At 58.7% G+C, this 19248-nt stretch overlaps 2 protein-coding genes across 8 annotated transcripts in view; both read left to right on the top strand.

Annotated features, from left to right (window-relative positions):
* Window positions 1–10090, top strand: part of CRHR1 (corticotropin releasing hormone receptor 1) — a 51812-nt gene extending 41722 nt beyond the window's left edge. For 3 of the 7 annotated variants that reach the window (XM_004275686.4, XM_049701434.1, XM_033438992.2), the window contains 9 exons: window positions 3225–3331; window positions 4116–4236; window positions 4444–4597; window positions 4890–4950; window positions 7300–7372; window positions 7637–7722; window positions 7946–8081; window positions 8269–8310; window positions 8812–9099. In XM_004275686.4, coding sequence (XP_004275734.1) covers window positions 3225–3331; window positions 4116–4236; window positions 4444–4597; window positions 4890–4950; window positions 7300–7372; window positions 7637–7722; window positions 7946–8081; window positions 8269–8310; window positions 8812–8952 — 921 coding nt within the window. In that variant the 3' untranslated portion in view covers window positions 8953–9099. Of the gene's footprint in view, window positions 1–3224; window positions 3332–4115; window positions 4237–4443; window positions 4598–4889; window positions 4951–7299; window positions 7373–7585; window positions 7723–7945; window positions 8082–8268; window positions 8311–8811 lie in introns of all 7 variants that reach the window. The other 4 variants (XM_033438988.2, XM_049701433.1, XM_033438991.2 and 1 more) reach the window with 3 other exon arrangements.
* Window positions 10091–10220: 130 nt separating this feature from the next.
* SPPL2C (signal peptide peptidase like 2C) lies at window positions 10221–18893 on the top strand. Its single transcript, XM_049701432.1, has one exon. It carries the CDS (start codon window positions 16790–16792, stop codon window positions 18800–18802), a length of 2013 nt encoding a protein of 670 aa, XP_049557389.1. The 5' UTR covers window positions 10221–16789; the 3' UTR covers window positions 18803–18893.
* Window positions 18894–19248: the final 355 nt, after the last annotated feature.

Raw genomic sequence — 19248 nt, 5'->3', positions numbered from 1 at the left:
AGGGAGAGCCTCAAAACGGGGTGGATGGGGGTGGGAGAGAGGCTGGGGCAGTGGGGACCAGGCGGGGAGAACCCATCATGCCATCCTGAAAAGGCATCAGGACAGGTCTGACACTGCCACCACTTGGGACCAGGTGTGCCTGCAGAGAGTCTGGTCAGAATTACTTATTGGATTCTGGTCCGTGAGGGTGCAGAGGAGTGGCTTCTGCCCAGTGCCACACTGCGCCACCCTCTTCAGGGTACTTACCTGCCAGTCTCTGGTGTCCAGACTGGACAAGGACAGAGTGCTGGTCAGGTCCCCAGGGACTGGCTGTGTCCATGTGACCTTCAGGCGTCCCAGCTGCTTCTGCAGTTAACGGTGGCTTTCTCTCAGGAGGTCACCGACTGTCTCTCAGGGTGTCACTGGGTGTCTCTTAGGATGTTGCCGGCTGTTCTCTCCGGGTATCGTTGAACACCCCTCAGGGTATCACTGACCGCCTCTTGCGGGTGACTGGGCATCTCTCCTGGTGATGCCGGTCATCTCGGGATGGCACTGCCACCTCTCCAGCAGTCTTCTCAGGCTCTTGCGGCACCGTAACCCCCCAGCTGCCTTGCATGAGGCTGATGTGGCAGCTGAGAAGCAGGGCTGGGAGCCAGCCTGGGCCCTGCAGCTCGAGGAGTCAGGCAAACGTGGTCCCCTGCATGGTTCGGCCCAATTCTCCCCGCTCAGCCTCAGTGGAGAAAACCCCTCATGAGCCCCCCACCTCCCCGTAGAAGCTCCCTGAGAACTCTGGGCCCAGGACGAAGACAGTGCTTCTGTTCTCGGTCCTTGCTTATCCCCCAAGAAACGCACCGCGGGAACAGAGGAAGGAGGGTCTTTAAGGCCACGCAGACCTGGATGCCGATGCTGGGCCGATTATGCAGCCCCTTCACCTGGAGAAACGGGGACAGAAGGACACTCTCAGAGGGCAGTTGTGAGAAAGAAAAGCAGTGATGTCTGTAAAGCCCCTGGTGCAGTGCCCGGCATACAGTCGGTGCTTAATAAATGACTCATGCCACCCCAGACCAGAGGACCCCGGCTCGGCCTGCTGTGGGGAGCAGTGAAGGGCCTCCCTGCACACTCTGCTCATCTTGCCCACCTGGGCCTGTGTGTGAAGCTGGGGCATCACACCGTTCTGGGCTCCACAGACTCTGCCATTACCCAGGGGCTTCGCAGCATGGATTTGTGGAAAATTTAATAAGAGGAAATTAAATGTCAGTTCCAGACAGGCGGGATGTGTGCATATCTGCTGGAGTCTCTGGACTTGGCATCTACCGCCAGGCACTCAGAGATGCTACCCCGCCGCCCCCCGCGTTTATTTGATGGCAATGAATACCCTCTGCCCCTCCCGCCCTCTCTCCCCACTGCCATTTACACCTCGCTGGGTCTCAGCGCTCCAGAGCCTGAGCTGCTAATGTGATTTCCTGTCATGTTCCTGAAAGCTTCTTCCAGGAAAACCAGCCCCTAGAACAGAGCTGCCTGGGCCTCAGAGCTTCTTCGGTGAGGATACCCCTTCAGAAGGGGGAGAGCGGGGGCTGGGAGAGCAGGGGAGCGAGGGCCTCACCTCTTCTCAGATGCCTGTTAGGTGTCCTGCTTCAGAGGTGCACCTCTTGTCCTTGGGTGGGTGAGTTTAGGCCTCAGTTTCCTCATCTGGAAGATGGGTAGGGCTGGACTTGATCCCTTGGGACCAGTTCTGATGCCCGTGGATTCTGTAATTCCGACAGGAGGGTCCACGGAGAGCCAGGAGCTCCGGTGGCTCTGAAAGGGTGCACAAAGTCTCCTGCGAGCTTGTCTTGTTCTCAATACTTGCCAGTTTCCGGGCATCATCATGCCCGTGCCCCACCCCAGAACCTGGAAAGGGTGAGGGAGGCAGGGGTTACCAGGGACCCTCCCCTCGCAAAAGCCAGTGCCTTTCCAACATCCATTTTTCCTTCCTGCACTCGACACACAGTTCCCAGCGCTCCACCGTGTGCCACCCTCTGGCTCTTTATCCCCTGCCCTCTTGGGACCTACAAAAGGGTGAAGGGGGCCTTTGCTCTCACGGGGTCAGGAGTCTGCAGAGAGCTGGGCCCTGGAGACCCCAGTCCACCATCATGGGGTCGGGACCCGTCTTCTGCCTCAGCATCTTGTCAATCTGCACATGAAGGTGAGAGGTGGTTTGAAGCTGAGTGACCTTGAACGAGTCCGCGTACTTTGGGGCCTGTTTTTCTGCAAAATAAGGTACAGACCCCCCTACTGGCTCTTCCCCCAGTGTTGCCTTGAGGGTTTGAGAAGATAACAGATATGAAAATACTCTGTAGGGAATTCCCTGGCGGTCCAGTGGTTAGGACTCCTAGCTTTCATCACTACCGAGGGCCCGGGTTCAATCCCTGGTCAAGGAACTAAGATCCTGCAAGCCGCGCAGCGCGGCCAAAAAGAAAAAAAAAAGGAAAGAAAATACTCTGTAAGCGGGAGGGCTTCCACACTCATGGAGCGAACTTTGATTGGAAAGGGGCCTGCCGCGTTTCCCAGCTTCCATCAGTGTATGAAATGAATTAAGTAATAACATTGGGAACTTTGTTTTAGTCCTGGGAGAGGACCCCACTGACTTCAAGCAGACCCCCTGGGCCAGGGGTGGGACCCGGGAAGCAAGTCAGAGAGCCTAGAGAGGTTGTTTATGGTTTCTAATGGTTCTGTGGACGCTAACCCACGGCAACGGCCCTTCCCCCTCCTCGCTGAGAGGAGCGGGCCTCAACTGCAGGGAGGGATTTAGGGGTGATGCAGAGCATGGTGGCTCAACTCAGAAACGGGAGGAGGAGAGAAGTCCTAGAGGGTTGGTCTGCACCACAAGGGCCACCTGGTGTTGGGACTGAATGGAAACGTGAACGTGAGAGAACATCCGTGAGCCGTGCATGCGTGTTTGTGCGCACAGGGTGGGGAACCCTATGTGATATGGAGATTCAAGTTAACTGACAATTTTCCCACAGCACGGAGCAGTGCACAGAGCATGGGATTGGGGGACAGACAGACAGACATAGACTCAGATTGGACGGCACTGCTCTAGGACAACACCTCACGCATAGCAGGGGCTCCGGAAGGGACAACTATTGTTATCATGGTCCACTTTGTCCCAGGCACCTGTGGGGGTGGGCTGTCCCGGCACATCCAGTGGGCACAGGGGCACAGCTGTGAAGGAGCCTCATCTCTGCCCCTCTCTTCTGCCTCAGAAGAAGAGCAAAGTACACTACCACGTTGCCGTCATCATCAACTACCTGGGCCACTGCATCTCCCTGGTAGCCCTCCTGGTGGCCTTTGTCCTATTTCTGCGGCTCAGGTGAGGAGACCCTGGCACTGTCCCCCGCCACCCCCCCCCCCAAGCCTTGAGCAGCGGGGAGAAGTAAGATACAGGAGGCAGCGGTGGGCGGGAGGAGTCCAGCTCCCTCACCTCAGTGGGAGCAGGTGACAGATATAGATGTCCCAGGTCCCTTGGAACCTCTGGCAGGGTCACTTCTGCAACCCTGCCCAGTGACTGCAGAGGGGAGGGGGATGGCCAAAGCCCAGGCTCACCTGTGTCACCCACACCCAGGCCGGGCTGCACCCATTTGGGAGACCAGGAAGGTGGAGCCCACTTTGGGTTTGAAGCTGCCTGGGCCCAGCACAACTGCCAAGGATGCAGGTGGCGGTGCCAGCCAGGTCTGTGCCAGGAATGGGGGCTGCCAGCAGGGGCTGAGCATCAGGGCTGAAAGCTGGGAGGGAGGCCTATTGCTGCAGGCCTTTTATGTTTTCTGAGCCTCAAACTTGGAGCTACAGGGAGGGAAGAGTGCTCATGGGAGAAGGGGCGTCCCTAGCAGCCAGCAGCCCCTGGTCCCTGCAGCATTGGCCATGTGGCAGGCTCTGCCCCGGAGCTTAGGTCTGGGTGGGCCACAGTTAGGAAGGGGCCTGTGGGACGTCAGGAGAGCCGCCGCTGCCGCCTCCCAGTGTGACTTAGTCAGCCCGCCCCGCTCGGAGCCTCGGTTTCCGCATTCATGCATCTGGGCTGGAGTGACGCTGGTGACCTAGCCGTCATCTCCTCTCTCTTCCTCTTCCGCCTGTGGCCCACCCTCCCCTGCCGCCCACAGGAGCATCCGGTGCCTGAGAAACACCATCCACTGGAACCTCATCTCGGCCTTCATCCTGCGGAATGCCACGTGGTTCGTGGTCCAGCTCACCATGAGCCCGGAAGTCCACCAGAGCAACGTGGTGTGTCCTGGAGGGGCAGGCCCAGGGTCAGGGGAGGGGTCTGGGTGGGGCTGCCTTTGCAAAGGAGGGACCAGAGCCAGGCCTTGGAGCCCACAGCACAGGAGTGGACCCTGGGGGGTGCCCCATCCTGCCGGGAGGAGGCCCCAGGCTGCTCCCTCCCATCCCCCCTCCCTGGTTAACCGTCACCTCTGATGGCGCGGGCGGCAGGGCTGGTGCAGGCTGGTGACAGCCGCCTACAACTACTTCCACGTGACCAACTTCTTCTGGATGTTTGGCGAGGGCTGCTACCTGCACACAGCCATCGTGCTGACTTACTCCACCGACCGGCTGCGCAAGTGGATGTTCATCTGCATCGGCTGGGGTGAGCGGGCCAGCCCCCCGCCCTGACCCGCCGTCCTCTCCCCACCCACACTCAGACCGGCCGGCTGAGGGCCTGAGACTGAGGCCGGGTTAGGGTGGTGGGGTGTGCACACAGCCCTCCGCCGCTACCTGGGGGGCAGGGACGATGGGAACATCTTAAAGGAGGCATGGTAGGCCAGTGAGTACCTGGGGAGGCCCTGCCCGCCTCTAGGCCCTGGGCTGTGCTGGGGTCTTCCAGGCCTGCATCCCCCAGACTCCACGACAGGCCCTGTGACAGCCGGTCTCTCCCCCAGGTGTGCCTTTCCCCATCATCGTGGCCTGGGCCATTGGGAAGCTGTACTACGACAATGAGAAGTAAGTCACCTCTTCTTCACTGTCCTCAGGGCCCCCTGAGCCCCGAGATCCAGGCTTCCAGCCCCGCTCTGCCTGATGCTCCTCAGGGACCTTCAGCCATGTCACCTTCCCTGTCAGGGCCACAGTTTCTTCATCCACATAGGGAGGGTGCTGGAGGTCAGATTCAAACTGAGTCTCCCTAACAGTGTTCTGCCTGAGGTGGGGCTGGACGGGCAGGTCCAGGCTCTTTTGTCTGTCTCGGGCTTTCACCACAGGCAGAACAACCTAAAGGTTACTGGCAGTCCCTGGAGCCCAGCCACCCAGGTTCTGAACTGTGGCTCCCATCATTAAGTAGCTTTATGACCTTGGGCTAGTTACTACAGTGTGCCTCAGTTTCCTCATCTGCAAAATGGGCATCCTCATAATAGTGCCTCCCTCAAAGTGTGAGGATGACATGAGTTAATATATGTTAAGCATTTAGAATAGAGTCTGGCACATAGTAAATGTCATATAAATGTTTTCTATTAATAAAGACTTGTTTTAACAAACGATTCCATTGATTTAATAGGAACTGATCCAGACAATCTCAGACTCCTTCCAGCTCTAAAGTCCTGAGGGGCTGTTCTTAAATGGAAGTAGGTGTTCCCAATCACCCCTGAAAACTGCACGTCCGCTGCAGTGGTTCTCAGCCTTGGCTTGGGTTAGAATCACGCAGGAAGCTTTAAAAAGTACCGATGCCCAGGTCTGACCTCCAGAGAGTTGGATGTTATTGGTCTGGAGTGTGGCCTGGGCACCAGGATTTTTTAAACCTGCCCAGGTGATTCTAATATGAAGCTAAGATTGAGAACCACCGAAAAAGAGAGGCAGAAAAAGTGGACATAGATGGCCAGGGGAGGTGCCAGGATCTTCTTTGCCAAAGTGGCCTCAGGAACCCACTGTCTGGCCGGGGTTCCAGGCGGCCTCCATCACCATGGCTATTCCTCTCCACCCCTGACAAGGAGCCTGGAAAATTATATTCACGTTTAGGAAGGATCGAGGTGATCCCTCCTGACTCCGGCCCAGCCTGGCTGGCGCTCTCTGCATTTGCACAGCCGGTGGTATGGGGACCTGAACTGGGAGTCGGGGGGCAGCTGACAAGCAGGACTGAGGGCTTGGCAGTGATTCCAGAATGGAGGCCAGGGTCTCAGAACAGGAGCATTGTAAATCCTGGGCGATGGAGCCTGTGCCTGCAGGTGTGAAGGTGAGTACAGGGAAGGAAGAACAGGTTTCCAAAAGCTGCGCAGTGTGTGCGTCTGGGCGCATCTTGGAGCAAAAAGGGTGGCTGAGCACAGAGGAAGGTTGGTCTGAGCGTCTCTGGAGCTCCACCTTGTGGTAAGATTCTGACACTGCAGCAGAAGGGATCCAGGTGTGAGACCTGAGAGAGACTGCAGGCTCTGGGGCCAAGGACTGGACCTGGCCCCAGGACAGCTTGCGTTTGGTCTGCCTCGTGTTTTTTGAAAACTTGAATTGCTTCCAAACTTTGAAAAAGTCAAGAGGTTTCACATAAAAATCTCAGTTTAGGGCTTCCCTGGTGGCTCAGTGGTTGAGAGTCTGCCTGCCGATGCAGGGGACGCGGGTTCGTGCCCCGGTCCGGGAAGATCCCACATGCCGCGGAGCGGCTGTGCCCGTGAGCCGTGGCCGCTGAGCCTGCGCGTCCGGAGCCTGTGCTCCGCAGAGGGAGAGGCCACAGCAGTGAGAGGCCCGCGTACCGCAAAAAAAAACTCAGTTTATTGTTTATGGAAGCAAGCTGAGATCTAAGTACTGCGGATCTGCATGCCCGAGGGTCCATCGTCTCTGCACAAGGACATGGGACTTCCTATGTGCCTCATCCCAACCCACACCCCGAGCTCCCTAGATCTTGCTGGAGGGAAGCTCAAGAAGACGAAAAGCAAGTCTGCCTCTCACGACAGGTGGAACCTGTAGAGTCTCTGCCTCTGGGTCGTTCAGGCTGCCATTAAACAAATTCAGAGATTGTTAGCTACTGAGCGTCACTGCATGACATGTACAGGGCAAGGCCCCCCTCGTGGGCATGCACCAGAGACACAGTGGGGACTGAGGCGAGCAGTGTGTGTTGGACCCATGCCCGTTCTATTCAGTGGTCTTTTCCCCAATCCCCCTCCCTGCCACAGTGCCTGCTTCCAGCTTTACATCTCAAAGGACGCTATCCATTCTGCAGATGGAAAGCTATCTTGACCTTCTGCTGGGGTTGGAATTGGGGCACCCAGATCCTGGGTTTTGGCTCCAGTCCTGGCCTGACCAAGCCCTGTTCCTCCCTCATGCCACTGAACTGGACCCAGGTGACCCTCTCCTCTCACCTCTGTGGCCCTCTAGGTGCTGGTTTGGCAAAAGGCCTGGGGTGTACACGGACTACATCTACCAGGGCCCCATGATCTTGGTCCTGCTGGTAAGAACTTGGGTAGGGGGACAGGAGAGAGGGGCTCAGTGGGGAGGGGCAAGCAAGGCTTACAGTGGACTAAAAGGATCCCTCTTCCTAGAAGTGGCGGGCAGAGGGCCAGGAATATATAAGGGCTCATGAAGGTGGAGGGAGAGCAGCAAGGGGGCAGAGAGCAGACCTGGGACCGCTGAGTCCCTGCCCTGTCCCCCACCTTCCCTCCAGCATCTTGCACACACCCATGCCCAGGCCATCCCACCGTGTGTCAAATTACAGATCAATTTCATCTTCCTTTTCAACATCGTCCGCATCCTCATGACCAAACTCCGGGCATCCACCACGTCTGAGACCATCCAGTACAGGTAACCCGACCCGCCACCCCCACCCGTGGGGCGCTTCAGAGATCCCAGCCTCGGGCCTGGGGTGTCCCCCCAGGCCTGAGAGTCCCTCCTGAAACCCCAGCTCCCCTTGGGGAGCTGCTACAGCCCTCCCCCAGACCCGGTCCTTCTCACCAAGCCAGAGGCCCCAGCCCCCTCCCGGGTGGGCTGTGACTCTGGGCCTCCCCCCCTACCTGCCCCACCCCAGGAAGGCTGTGAAGGCCACCCTGGTGCTGCTACCCCTCCTGGGCATCACGTACATGCTGTTCTTCGTGAACCCCGGGGAGGACGAGGTCTCCCGGGTCGTCTTCATCTACTTCAACTCCTTCCTGGAATCCTTCCAGGTACAGCCGTCCCCCACCCCAGCCCCTCGCTCCAGCCCTGACTGCCCCCTGCACCTCTTCGGGTGGGAACTCTTCCAGGCAGGGGCCTGGAGGAGTGGGAGGCTGGGGACAGAAAGGGGTCAGCCCCGAAGCTGGATGGGGCCGCACCTGCCCCCGTGCCTTGACCCACCTTCTCCCTCCACGCCAGGGTTTCTTCGTGTCTGTGTTCTACTGCTTCCTCAACAGCGAGGTAAGGACCTGGGGCCCCAGGACTCGGGACGGCAGGAGGCCTGCTGGGACCAGACTGTCCGTAGCCTCCTCCTGCCCGAGGTGGCAAGCCCACTTCTTTGCTCTCATAGGCAGTAGGTGTGGGAGCCAGAAGCCGGGGCTCCAGTCTCATCCATGAGTCTGTGAAATGGGCTGTTGAAAACCAGGAAGCGGAGCCCTGGGACAAGGGGTGTATGTAGGTTGAGGGCAGGAGGTGTGTATGGGTTGAGGGTAGAGATTCTTCACGGCAAAGGCCATATGACACCTTTGGGTGGCTTTGAGAAAGGTACCCCTTGCTCAGAACGCTTGAGAAAATTGTCCTAACAAATATGCGAAGCAACAATGTTGATGATGTGAATGTTGCCACCTCCGACGTGGCCCCCTGTGCACGGCTCCCCTGTACAGCTGCTTGTGGAAGCCCTGGGGGAGGGAGGGGGGTCCTGAAACCCCGGCTCAGACCTTGTGCTCTGCTCTGTGCCCACAGGTCCGCTCTGCCATCCGGAAGAGGTGGCACCGATGGCAGGACAAGCACTCCATCCGCGCCCGCGTGGCCCGCGCCATGTCCATCCCCACCTCCCCCACCCGTGTCAGCTTTCACAGCATCAAACAGTCCACAGCAGTCTGAGCTGGAGGGCCGTGGAGTGGCCCCCGAGATCCACGGCTGTGGAGATGGTCGCCAGGCTCAGCTGGCCGCCCTGTCTGTGGAGGGGACCAGCTCTCTCCCACACCCTGTGCCCCCAGGAGCAGCTGGCTGGCACTGAGAGCCCGGGAGGCCCCTCCCGCACCCCCAGCTGAGCAGGGGTTCCAGGCCTCTGAGAGCAGTCTGGGCCACGGGATGAATGGAAGATAACCTATAGGCCTGCGCCGGGCCCAGGGCGTCTGGCTCCCCTTTGCCCCAAGAATGGAACAGAAACGGAGTGGAGATGGAGAGCAGGGAATCCAAAGCAGCATGTGGGTCCCTCCAAGAGGTGTTTGCGTCCAGAGCACAAGATGGCAGCCCATTGGAGACCCCGGGATGTCCTCAGCGACTGTGCGGGGCCATCCACTCCTCCAGGAGCATCATGGGAAACTCTTGTGACAGTGTTCAAGCCACCGTGATGATGCCTCCAGGCCTTAGCAGTGCTTTCCAACACCACTGGGAACCAAGGCCATGTTGTCAGAAGCCCTGCAGACATTGTTAGAAATCAGGTGGCATCAGACATCAGGCCACGTCACCGAAACCCTCCCAAGCCACCGGAAATTCATGTGACCCTGTGGCACTGCCACCAGAAACGCCCTGCCTCGCTGCCTTGCACCCTTACTACCCCACAGCCCACATGGGTTCCCCCTCCTTAACCTCCTGCCCCAGGTGTCTCCCCCTTCGTGAGATGATGGGGAGGTGGGAGGGTGACAGAGTGCCCCAGCCAAAGCCAGCCTCCCTTTGAGGGGCAGAGAATACTGGGGGCCACCCAGCCTCTGGGGCAACCCCTCTGGGGCAATCCCTCTGCTGGTCAAAGGGACCCTATGGCCCTTGGATGACCTCATTGGGAAGCATCATTAGCTAAGCAAAGATAGAAGAGGGTGGGGCCCTCAGCCCCCCTCTGCCTCAGGTTCCCCAGAGCAGGACAAGTGGCTCCTGGGGCAACCAGCCAGCTGACCGCTTACACCCCTGGTAAGGACCCAGCCACATCCAGAGATACTGGACAGCCGGAGCAGGGCTTTGGGGGAGTGGGGCTGGGAGATGGGGGTGGCTAGTGTAAATAATAATGTTTATCTTTCAACCAGCACTTGTGGAGCCTGGTATGTGCTAGGGCTGGGTAGGGAGGGTACCCCAAAGAAATGGAGGCCACTTCCAGCCTTAGGGTCACCGTGTGGTTGGGGAACCAGTGGCACTCAGACACACGCCAATGATGGGGCGCTAGGGGAGCCCCTGAGGTCCAGGAGAGGACTTAGGAGAAGGGCATGGGTCTGCGGGGACCAGGTAAGAGCAGCTTTTGTAAGGGGGCGAGTCGTAGGGAGAAGGTGGCGGACACCACGGGCCGGGCACAGCTTGAGCACAGGTGAGTCAGTGGGACCAGACCGAAGTGTGTCCCAGCCCCAGGGGAGGAGATAAGCTGGGAACAGGAAGGAATTAGGAAGCAGGGGAGGCCGAACAGGCTTGAATGCTGTCTTAGCATGGAAACCCCAGAAGCATACCAAGAAACAAGGCTTCGAGAGCCAACTCCAGGGTAGGGGCGCACACGCCCACCACCATGGGCAGCTGCAGGCAGTCCTGCTGCGGAAGCTGGGAGAGCCGGCTGGGACCCACACCTGCGTCATCCCACCTGAGGGGCAAGGGATGTGTATCCACCAGCTCCTGGGGGACAGTAAATCCCTGCACCTCCTGCGGAGTCCGGGAGCGTGCCGGGCACAACGTGGGCCACGTCCTCGGGCCAGGAGGTGGTTGGGGCACAGACGCTCCACCCAACACACTCAGGCCCGGGCCTTGCCTCTGAGTCTCTGACCCGGAAAGAGGGCCACGCAGGGGTGTGTGTGTATGCACGAGTGCATGCGCACACGTGCGCACGGGTGCGTGTGCTATCAGGACACCAGGACAGACAGATGACCGCGGTGCTGGGAGCCCCGCAGCTTCGACTGGGGCAGGGGAGGTCCAGCGGGTGAGGATCTGACTGCTCCCCGAGGGAGGAGCTGGGGGTGTCCCTGAAGGCCATTGTGGGGTACCCTGCTCTGCTAACTCCCCAAGCGCTGTCCCCTTAAGGAGGGAGATGGGGGGACCAGCTGAGCAGAGGAAGCCATGAGAACAGGACCAGGGGCACCAAGACGGAGATATGCTGACAGCTTCCAGAGCAGCTGGGGTGGGACAGCCACACAAAGGGTCCTAGCTGACAAGGGGGACCAGAAGTGACTTGAGTCTCAAATGGCCACAAGTGAGGCACCTTTCTCAACATTGCCTTCCACCCAATGAAGGAGAAGTGAGAAAGCAAGGCATTTCATGGACAATGTTGGGATGTGGGGGTCTGGGGGCATCCCAAGGACAGAGGAGCCTGAGATGGGCTGGGGGCGACTGTGAGGGGGTTTTATAGGCAAGGGGTCTTGAAGGGGCCAAGCTGGGGCGGTGCCCCTGTTCCTGCTTGTGCCTCCGGGCTGTTTTAGCTGATGGGCACCCTTTGCATGCCTACTGTGCTCTCAGCTCCGTGGGCGGGGGCAGGCGAGCAGCACCCCCAGGACTTACGCCACACAGGCTGCAAAGCTCAGAGCTGCCGGCTCTGGAAGGTCGTGGGAGGACATCCAAGGCGAGGCTGGGGCTCATCACAGAAGCCGCAAGGGGTCCCTGGGCCATGGGCGCTGTTTCAGGTGAACCTCAGGATCCCTCTCGTCCAGAGACTGGAAGGGTGGAGGGGCTGCTGCAGCACAGCCGGAAACAACTGGGCTGCAAAGAACCGCAGCCCCTCCTGCCAGGGGCAGGTGTGCCGAGTTTAACCCTTCCATGGGCTGCAGGGCAGGAGTCAAGGCAGGCCCCCGATGGGATTTCTGAGTCATTCTGCCCCGAGCTTCGACTTGTGGGTGGGTGGGAAGGGAGGTGCCTTGGGGCTGTGGCTGTGTGATGGGCCAACAGACACACATGTCACCCCACTGTGGGAAGGGGCCGAGCAGCTGCAGGGTGGAGATCACTGCGGGACAGGCCCCTCTCTCAAGCTGGGAAGAATTTTTCTCCATGCCACACTCAGAGGCTGCAGTTCCCTAAAAGTTCCCCCACCTGAGCCCTTTTCTCCTTGGGTCCCTCCCTCATGGGCACAGATCACCAGTACAGGAAAAACCACCCTGTGGGGTTTGGGTTTTCCAGTTCTGGCTCCCCCCTCCTTGAGTGTGAAGCTATAGCCCCTGCCTTGGGGTCCTCGGCTTCCCCCACAAGGCCTCCTCAGTCCCCCTGCTGCTGATGGGACCCAGACTGGGACCCTGACAGACACCCTGGGACCGGAAGTCAGGGCAGAGGGTGCAGATCGAGGAGGGAGGGAGGTTTTGGAATCCAGATAATAATTAATTGAGGACATTTGTAGATTGCTTTGCAATCCACAAAATCCTTTATAGCATTCACGGAAGTAGGGAACAGAACCAGCCCATTTTACAGCCGAGAAAACGGAGGCCAAGTGACTCCCCTGAGATCAAAGGTCTCTGGCTCCAAATCCAGGCCTCTTTCTACCCCATCAGTTGACTGAAGTCACTGGGCTTGGGTTTGGGGAGGGCAGGACTGATAAAGCAGCTCTGGAGGGAGGGGACAGCGAGGAGGCCTCGGGGATTCAGATCGGGGCCGTGTCCCAGGCAAAGATGAAACCGGCCCAAAGACGGCCCGGCCAGTGTCTGGCTGCTGAGCCCAGCTGGGTGGGAGCGATGAGGGTTCTGTATATCCGGCAACCCCTTCCCCACCTTCCCAACATCCTGCTCCCCTCCACTCCTTAAAATGATGCTTAACTGCAAACAGTACAGCCCAGGTCACCAGAAGCCTCTGTGGGTCTCCCTGCCCAGCCCATGTGAGGGTGTCACTGGCCTCCAGCTCAGGGGTCTCTCAAGCTCATCTCATCCAGCCCCCTGACTTCAAACTGACCTGCCCACCCTTGGTTCAAACAGAGGGGGTGCTTCCTACATTTCAGCAATACTATCACTGACGCTCACCGGGAGCCCCCTTGCTAAGCCCCTTACATACTGGTCTCATCTACTCTTCATACCACCCTATGAGGAAGGAGCTGTTATCCCCATTTAACATATGGGGAAAGCAATGCCCAGAGAGGTTGGGACGTGCCCAGCAGTGGTATGGCTGGATGTGAACCCAGTCTGGCCTCACTTGGCCCCCACAGTGTTTAACCCCTGTGCAGCAGGAGTTCTTTGCAGAGTTCTTCTCCCTGACCCACTGCTCCGTCCAATCCTCTTCCTACGGAAATTCTTCAGTTTCTCCAATTTTGTGGACGAACGGTGTTCAGAGACGAAGCTGGATGCAGGAGTTTGTGCCCGCCAAGGGTGGCCTCAGGTGGGCCCACTGCCTAACCCGCCAGCCCAGCCTCCAGGCCAGTCCCAGACTGCCTGCCTCCCGGCGTCCCCAGCCCTGTCCCTGCTCCATTTCAGAGCATCACCTCCTCTTTCCTACCTTCCACGGCCCCACTACCCCGCAGACCCTGCTGGGCAGGCTTGGGTCAAGAGAGTCCTGGACCAAGTATAGTTTTCAAAGCTCTCGGTGTGTTGAAAACACCAATGAGATCATCATTTGGAAATAACTCCAGAGACCACCTTTGGCCACCAGGCTGCCACCCACCCCCTCTGCCCCTCCAAGGGGTCCAGGACAGATGCCTGCTGCCCAGCCTCATTGCCCACTGGTCCAAGGCAGGTGGGGGCAGAAGCAGCGTGCTCCTGCCTCTCTTGCTTTCATTACTGGGGTTTCGGGGGAAGGAGAAGACGGTAATCTGGTCCCTTCTCGGGGTCTGTACCATCTCTAGAACATGCAGCTAGGACAGATCTGGGCCAGGAAACAAGGGCAGTGCACAGGCCCGGTGAGCTGGGCACCATCCCACACTTCCTGAGTAACCCCACTGGGCTGAGACCCATTGCCTGGGACCTGCTGCCCTCTCTGCCCTGAGTGGATAAAGATAAGTGTTCCAGGTGCCACCTACATCCCCACACAGAAGGCAGAGACACTGCCCCTGGCCTGCCCTGGGCAGCGACCCTGAGAGCCCAGGCCATAGCTAAGGGGGGCAGTGGGGAAGGAACAGAAGCTTCAGATCAGGGGGCTGCCCTCAAGGAAAGGGGTGGAATCTGGGGAGGGCGCAGGGGAGAGTGGGTGATGCAGAGTCTTAGAGCAGAAACACAGCCTGGGGAGTGGGCGTTGGCCACTTGTGTGACCACGCCTACCAGGGCATCCTGCAGGGCGTGGTCAGGGCAACAAGCAGCCACAGAGAGGAGCAGTTCCATGGCTGGGGGCTGGGGGCTGGTGCTGGGAGAGGGGATGGGGGGATCTGGGGAAGCAGCAATTGGACAGACACCCAAAAGCCTTCTGTGAGCTGGGTCCCAGGAAGAGCCTCAAAGGAAATGAGCCTCCAGGCCACCAGGAGCCTAAGGGTAGATCGAGGTGGGGGAGAGGCAGGAGCAGGCTCTGGGGGGCCCATGTTTTTGAACCCCAAATGGGGGCATATGCTGGTCTGATTGGGTGCAGAAGAATTACAATGAGGCCTGTCCTGAGCACAGTGCCCTGGAGGGGACCGGAGCTGCTCCTTGCTTTGTTCTTTTGAAAATCGTGGTAAAACACACACAATATAAAACTTACCATTTCATCCGATTCAACATATTAAATACACTCACAGTGCTGTGCAACCATCACCTCGATACAGGTCCAGAACTTTTTCATCACCCTAATGAAACCCCGGACGCATTGAGCAGTCACTCCCCCTCCCCCCCTCCCCCAGCCTCCAGCCACCACCAACCTGCTTTCTGTCTCTACGATTTGCCTATTCAGGAAATTTCATAAAAGTAGAGTCATGTGATATTTGTCCTTTTGTGTCTGGCTTCTTTCCGTTGCTTCATGTTTTCAAGGTTCCTCCACATTGTACTGTGCATCAGAACTTCACTCCTTCGTAGGGCAGAATGATACTCCATTGTACGGGTAGACTACACGTTCTTTATCCGTTCATCAGCTGAAGGACATTTGGGTTCTTTTCATCTATTCCAAGTTATTGTGAAGAGTGCTGCTACAAACATTCAAGTACAAGTTTTTGTTTGAACACCTGTTTTCCATTCTTTTGGGTATATGCCCAAGAGTGGAATTGCTGGGTCATATGGTAACTTTCTGTTTAACTTATCAAGGAACGGCCAAGTGTTTTCCACAGTGACTGTACCATTTACAATATTCCCACCAGCAACATACGAGAATCCCAATTTCTCCGTATCCGTGCCCAAACCTGTTATTATCTGTTTTATTTTATTTTTTTTTATAATACTACCCCAGTAGCTGTCTTAGTCTTTGGTTTTTTAAAAGACCCAGAGACTTCTCTGGTGGCACAGTGGTTAAGAATCCGCCTGCCAGTGCAGGAGACACGGGTTCGAGCCCTGGTCCGGGAAGATCCCACATGCCGCAGAGCAACTAAGCCCGTGCGCCACAACTATTGAAGCCCGCGTGCCGCAACTACTGAAGCCCGCGCTCCTAGAGCCCGTGCTCCGCAACCAGAGAAGCCACTGCAATGAGAAGCCGGCTCACCGCAACGAAGAGTAGCCCCTGCTCGCCACAACTAGCGAAAGCCCACGCACAGCAACGAAGACAAAAAAAAAGAACAGGGCCTAGAGCCTCCTGGACGTGGTGGAGCTGTCCTCGGAGGTAGGGCCTGAAGGACAAGAACGAGCAGCGGGTGAGGCCTTGGGCCAGAGATCAGAGCTGCAATCAAGCCATCAGGGAGACGGGCAGGCCCTAGGCAGTTCCCTGGACAGGGCAAGACCTAAGGGTCATGTCCAGTGTGAGAGCTGGATCTGGGAACCGGGGCTGGGGCCCATGGGGTGGCTTCTCTGAGCCTCGGTTTACACATCCGTGAAGTGGGGGTATTCAGGTAAGTTTAAGCTGCCGTAACAAAGAGACTCAGAATAAGCCAGTGGCTTAAGGAAGATAATGTATCTAACAGTCCACGGTGAGCCTCCCATGCTCCATGCAGACATCCAGGGACCTGGTTCCTTTCGCTCCCTTTCTCCCCATCCCTTAGGACAACGCCCTCCTCTCCATAGTCAGTGGCCTGTCCGTGACTGATTTGTGAGAAAAGGAAAAGGATGGACGAGGAGCCCCACAGTCTCTGTCTGGGTCCCCGAGGGACTCCCATCATTTCTGCTCAATTCCATTGGTGAGAAATGGCCACGTGGCCATTCCTAGATCCAGGGGAGTCTGGGAATAAAACTCCAGTCATGTGCCTGCCCAAAGGGGCGTGATTTAAAAGACAGCTCGCAGCCCCGTGCTGGATGGGTGTAGTAATACCTCCTTGCAGGGTGCTGTGAGTACAGGTAAAGAACCTGGCACTTAGTAAGAATTCAATAAAAGTGCACAATCTCACTGAGGTCAGGGCTCCCAGGGGCCTTGGAAACTCTCTGGTCTAATGTCCTCATTTCTCAGGCACAGAGAGGAGAGGCCTCTGCCCGGGTTGCCCAGTGCGTAAGGGGCTCCAGAATCCTGTCTGGGGTCCTCAACCCCATCCTCTCGCCTCTTGTTTCAAATTCGCTGGTCCAGCTCCACTGGGAGCCAGGCAGAGTAGGGGGACCCAGATGACCTCTGCACCCAGAGGCAGGGCTGGGGGACAGGATTCCGAGAGGCTGCACGGCTTTGTGACTCCATAGGTGTGGCCCTGGTTTCCTGGACGGAAGACAAAGCTTCCGCTCTGTGACTGAGGGCCACACCCAGCCCCCAGAGGGGGCAGCGGGCTGTGGGCAGCTGCCACACGGGACGCGGCAGTAGGTACCTGAGGAGCATGGCGTGCCCGGGCTTCCTCCTCTTTCTATTCCTCTTCCTCTTTGCCAGCACCGTGGCCCGGGGGGAGCGTGCTGTGGTCCACGTGGTGTCAGACAACTGGAGCAAGGACTACTGCGTCCTGTTCCGCTCCGACTATGTCACCCTGCCCCGGGACCTACACCACGCCCCACTCCTGCCCCTGTACGATGGTACCCATGCACCCTGGTGCCCAGGCGAGGACTCCCCCCACCAGGCCCACCCCGGCTCCCCCAGCCAGCGGCCCCTCCGCCAGACCACCGCCATGGTCATGAGGGGTAACTGCAGCTTCTACGCCAAAGGCTGGCTGGCTCAGGCCCGAGGAGCCCACGGGCTGCTCATCGTGAGCCAGGTCAGCGGCCGACAGCGCTCAGACAGCACCCCGGCCACCCAGGACCGCCACAAGCCCCTGCCAGACCTCACCATCCCCGTGGCCGTGCTCCGCTACACCGACATGCTCGACGTCCTGAGCTACACCCATGGCGGCGCCGGGGTCCGCGTGGCCTTGTACGCACCCCCAGAGCCCGTCCTTGACTACGACATGGTGGTCATCTTCATCCTGGCTGTAGGCACCGTGGCCGTGGGCGGCTACTGGGCCGGAGTGACCGAGGCTCACCGGCTGCGGCGGCGCCTGGCCCAAGGGGGAGGGGGGCCTGGCGGTCAGAATCAGCAGGAAGCAGTGGCAGCCCAGCAGGGGCACAAGCAAGAAGACGCAGCAGTGGACTTCACGCCGGCCATGACGGGCGCAGTGGTCGCCGTGTCCTCCTCCAACATGCTGCTGCTCTACTTCTTCTACGACTGTTTTGTCTATGTCCAGATCGCCATCTTCGGCCTGGGCGCCAGCACCGGCCTCTACAGCTGCCTGGTGTCCGTGGTGCCGCGATACCGGTGGCTCCTGCCCGGCCGCCGGGCCTGTCTGCAGCTGCCCCTGCTGGCCGGCCTGTGCGTGGTGGTGACGGTCCTCTGGGTCGCCTACCGCAACGAGGACCGCTGGGCGTGGCTCCTGCAGGACATGCTGGGTGTGGCCTACTGCCTTTTCATCCTGCGGCGTGTGCGCCTGTCCACCCTCAAGAGCTGTGCCTCCCTCCTGCTGGCCCTGCTGGCCTTTGATGTCTTCTTCGTCTTCGTCACGCCCCTGCTCACCAGGACCGGCAACAGCATCATGTTGGAGGTAGCCTTGGGCCCCGCAGACTCCTTGAGCCACGAGAGGCTGCCCATGGCGCTCAAGGTGCCCCGGCTGAGCTTCTCGGCCTTGACCCTGTGTGACCAGCCCTTCTCCATCCTTGGCTTCGGTGACATCGTGGTCCCCGGCCTCTTGGTGGCCTACTGTCACCGCTTTGACGTGCATATCCGCTCGCGGCAGGTCTACTTCGTGGCCTGCACCGTGGCCTACGCTGTGGGCCTGCTGGTCACTTTTGCGGCCATGGCGCTCATGCAGATGGGCCAGCCCGCCCTGCTCTACCTGGTGGCCAGCACCCTGCTCACCAGCCTGGCCGTGGCTGCCTGCCGCCAAGAACTCACCCTCTTCTGGACTGGCCAGGGCAGAGCCCAGACGCCCGCCCGGCTGGTGCCAGGGCTCTGCGGTGCCCCTTCAGTTGGCTCTGAGCAGAAGCAGGAGCACGCAGCAGATGTCCACAGAGCCAGCGAGCTTGCGGGGGCCACTGAGCACCTGGCAGGGAACTTAGACGGCGGCCTTGGGAAGGACACGGCTGGGATTGTCACCATATCTGAGGATGAAGCCACCAGCCCTGAAGGCCACAGTGACAGCTCTGAGGGCTGGAGTGATGCCATCCTGGAGGCTGATGAGCTGCCCTGTACCCACCCTGCGGCCTCAGAGGAGCTGACGCCACTGATGCCACTCATGCCGCCGCCCTCGGAGCTGGGCCACACCCACGCTCAGGCCCAGGCCCACGATGCTGGCCTGCCCCGGACAGGGCTCCACAAGAAGAAGGGCCTGGAGGTAAAGAAGAGCATGTCGACCCAGGCTCCTTTGTGAACCGGGGGCCCCAGGACTCGTGCCTCTAGACTATTGCAGAGCAAAGCCATGTGTGGCACAAAGAAATCGGGGCATTAAAGATATTCCATATCTACCCAATGGAGCCTCTTTGTTTGTTGGGACTGTAAGAAAGTGGCAACCACGGAATAAGTCCATGCAGAGACTGGGGGGCCCTTAGGACAGGCCCCATCTCCCCCTGCAGCCCAACCCCGGCCTCACTGCCCAGCTTTTTCTCATGCTCAGGTCCAATTGAACAATTACTCTTCCTTGATCACACCACGTCCTCTCCCTCTCTCTTTGCACATGCTTTTCTCTCTGGCTGAGACACCCTTCCCATCCCAGACAGATGTATCACAGCCCAGCTCCCTCACTCATTGGAGAATTTCTAAGCAGCCTTCAGGTGTCAGCTCACTACCACCCTTCCTGCTAAGCGTCCCTGCTCTAGG

Source organism: Orcinus orca, chromosome 19 (genome assembly GCF_937001465.1).
Source record: "Orcinus orca chromosome 19, mOrcOrc1.1, whole genome shotgun sequence".
In the NCBI taxonomy this organism is placed as follows: Eukaryota; Metazoa; Chordata; class Mammalia; order Artiodactyla; family Delphinidae; genus Orcinus; species Orcinus orca.
The sequence above is the reverse complement of the archived record's forward strand: the minus strand, read 5'-3'. Positions and strand labels throughout refer to the sequence as shown.

Coding starts and splice junctions, on each gene's coding strand:
- SPPL2C (XM_049701432.1), top strand. CDS start 16,790: ATGGCGTGCCCGGGCTTCCTCCTCTTTCTATTCCTCTTCCTCTTTGCC.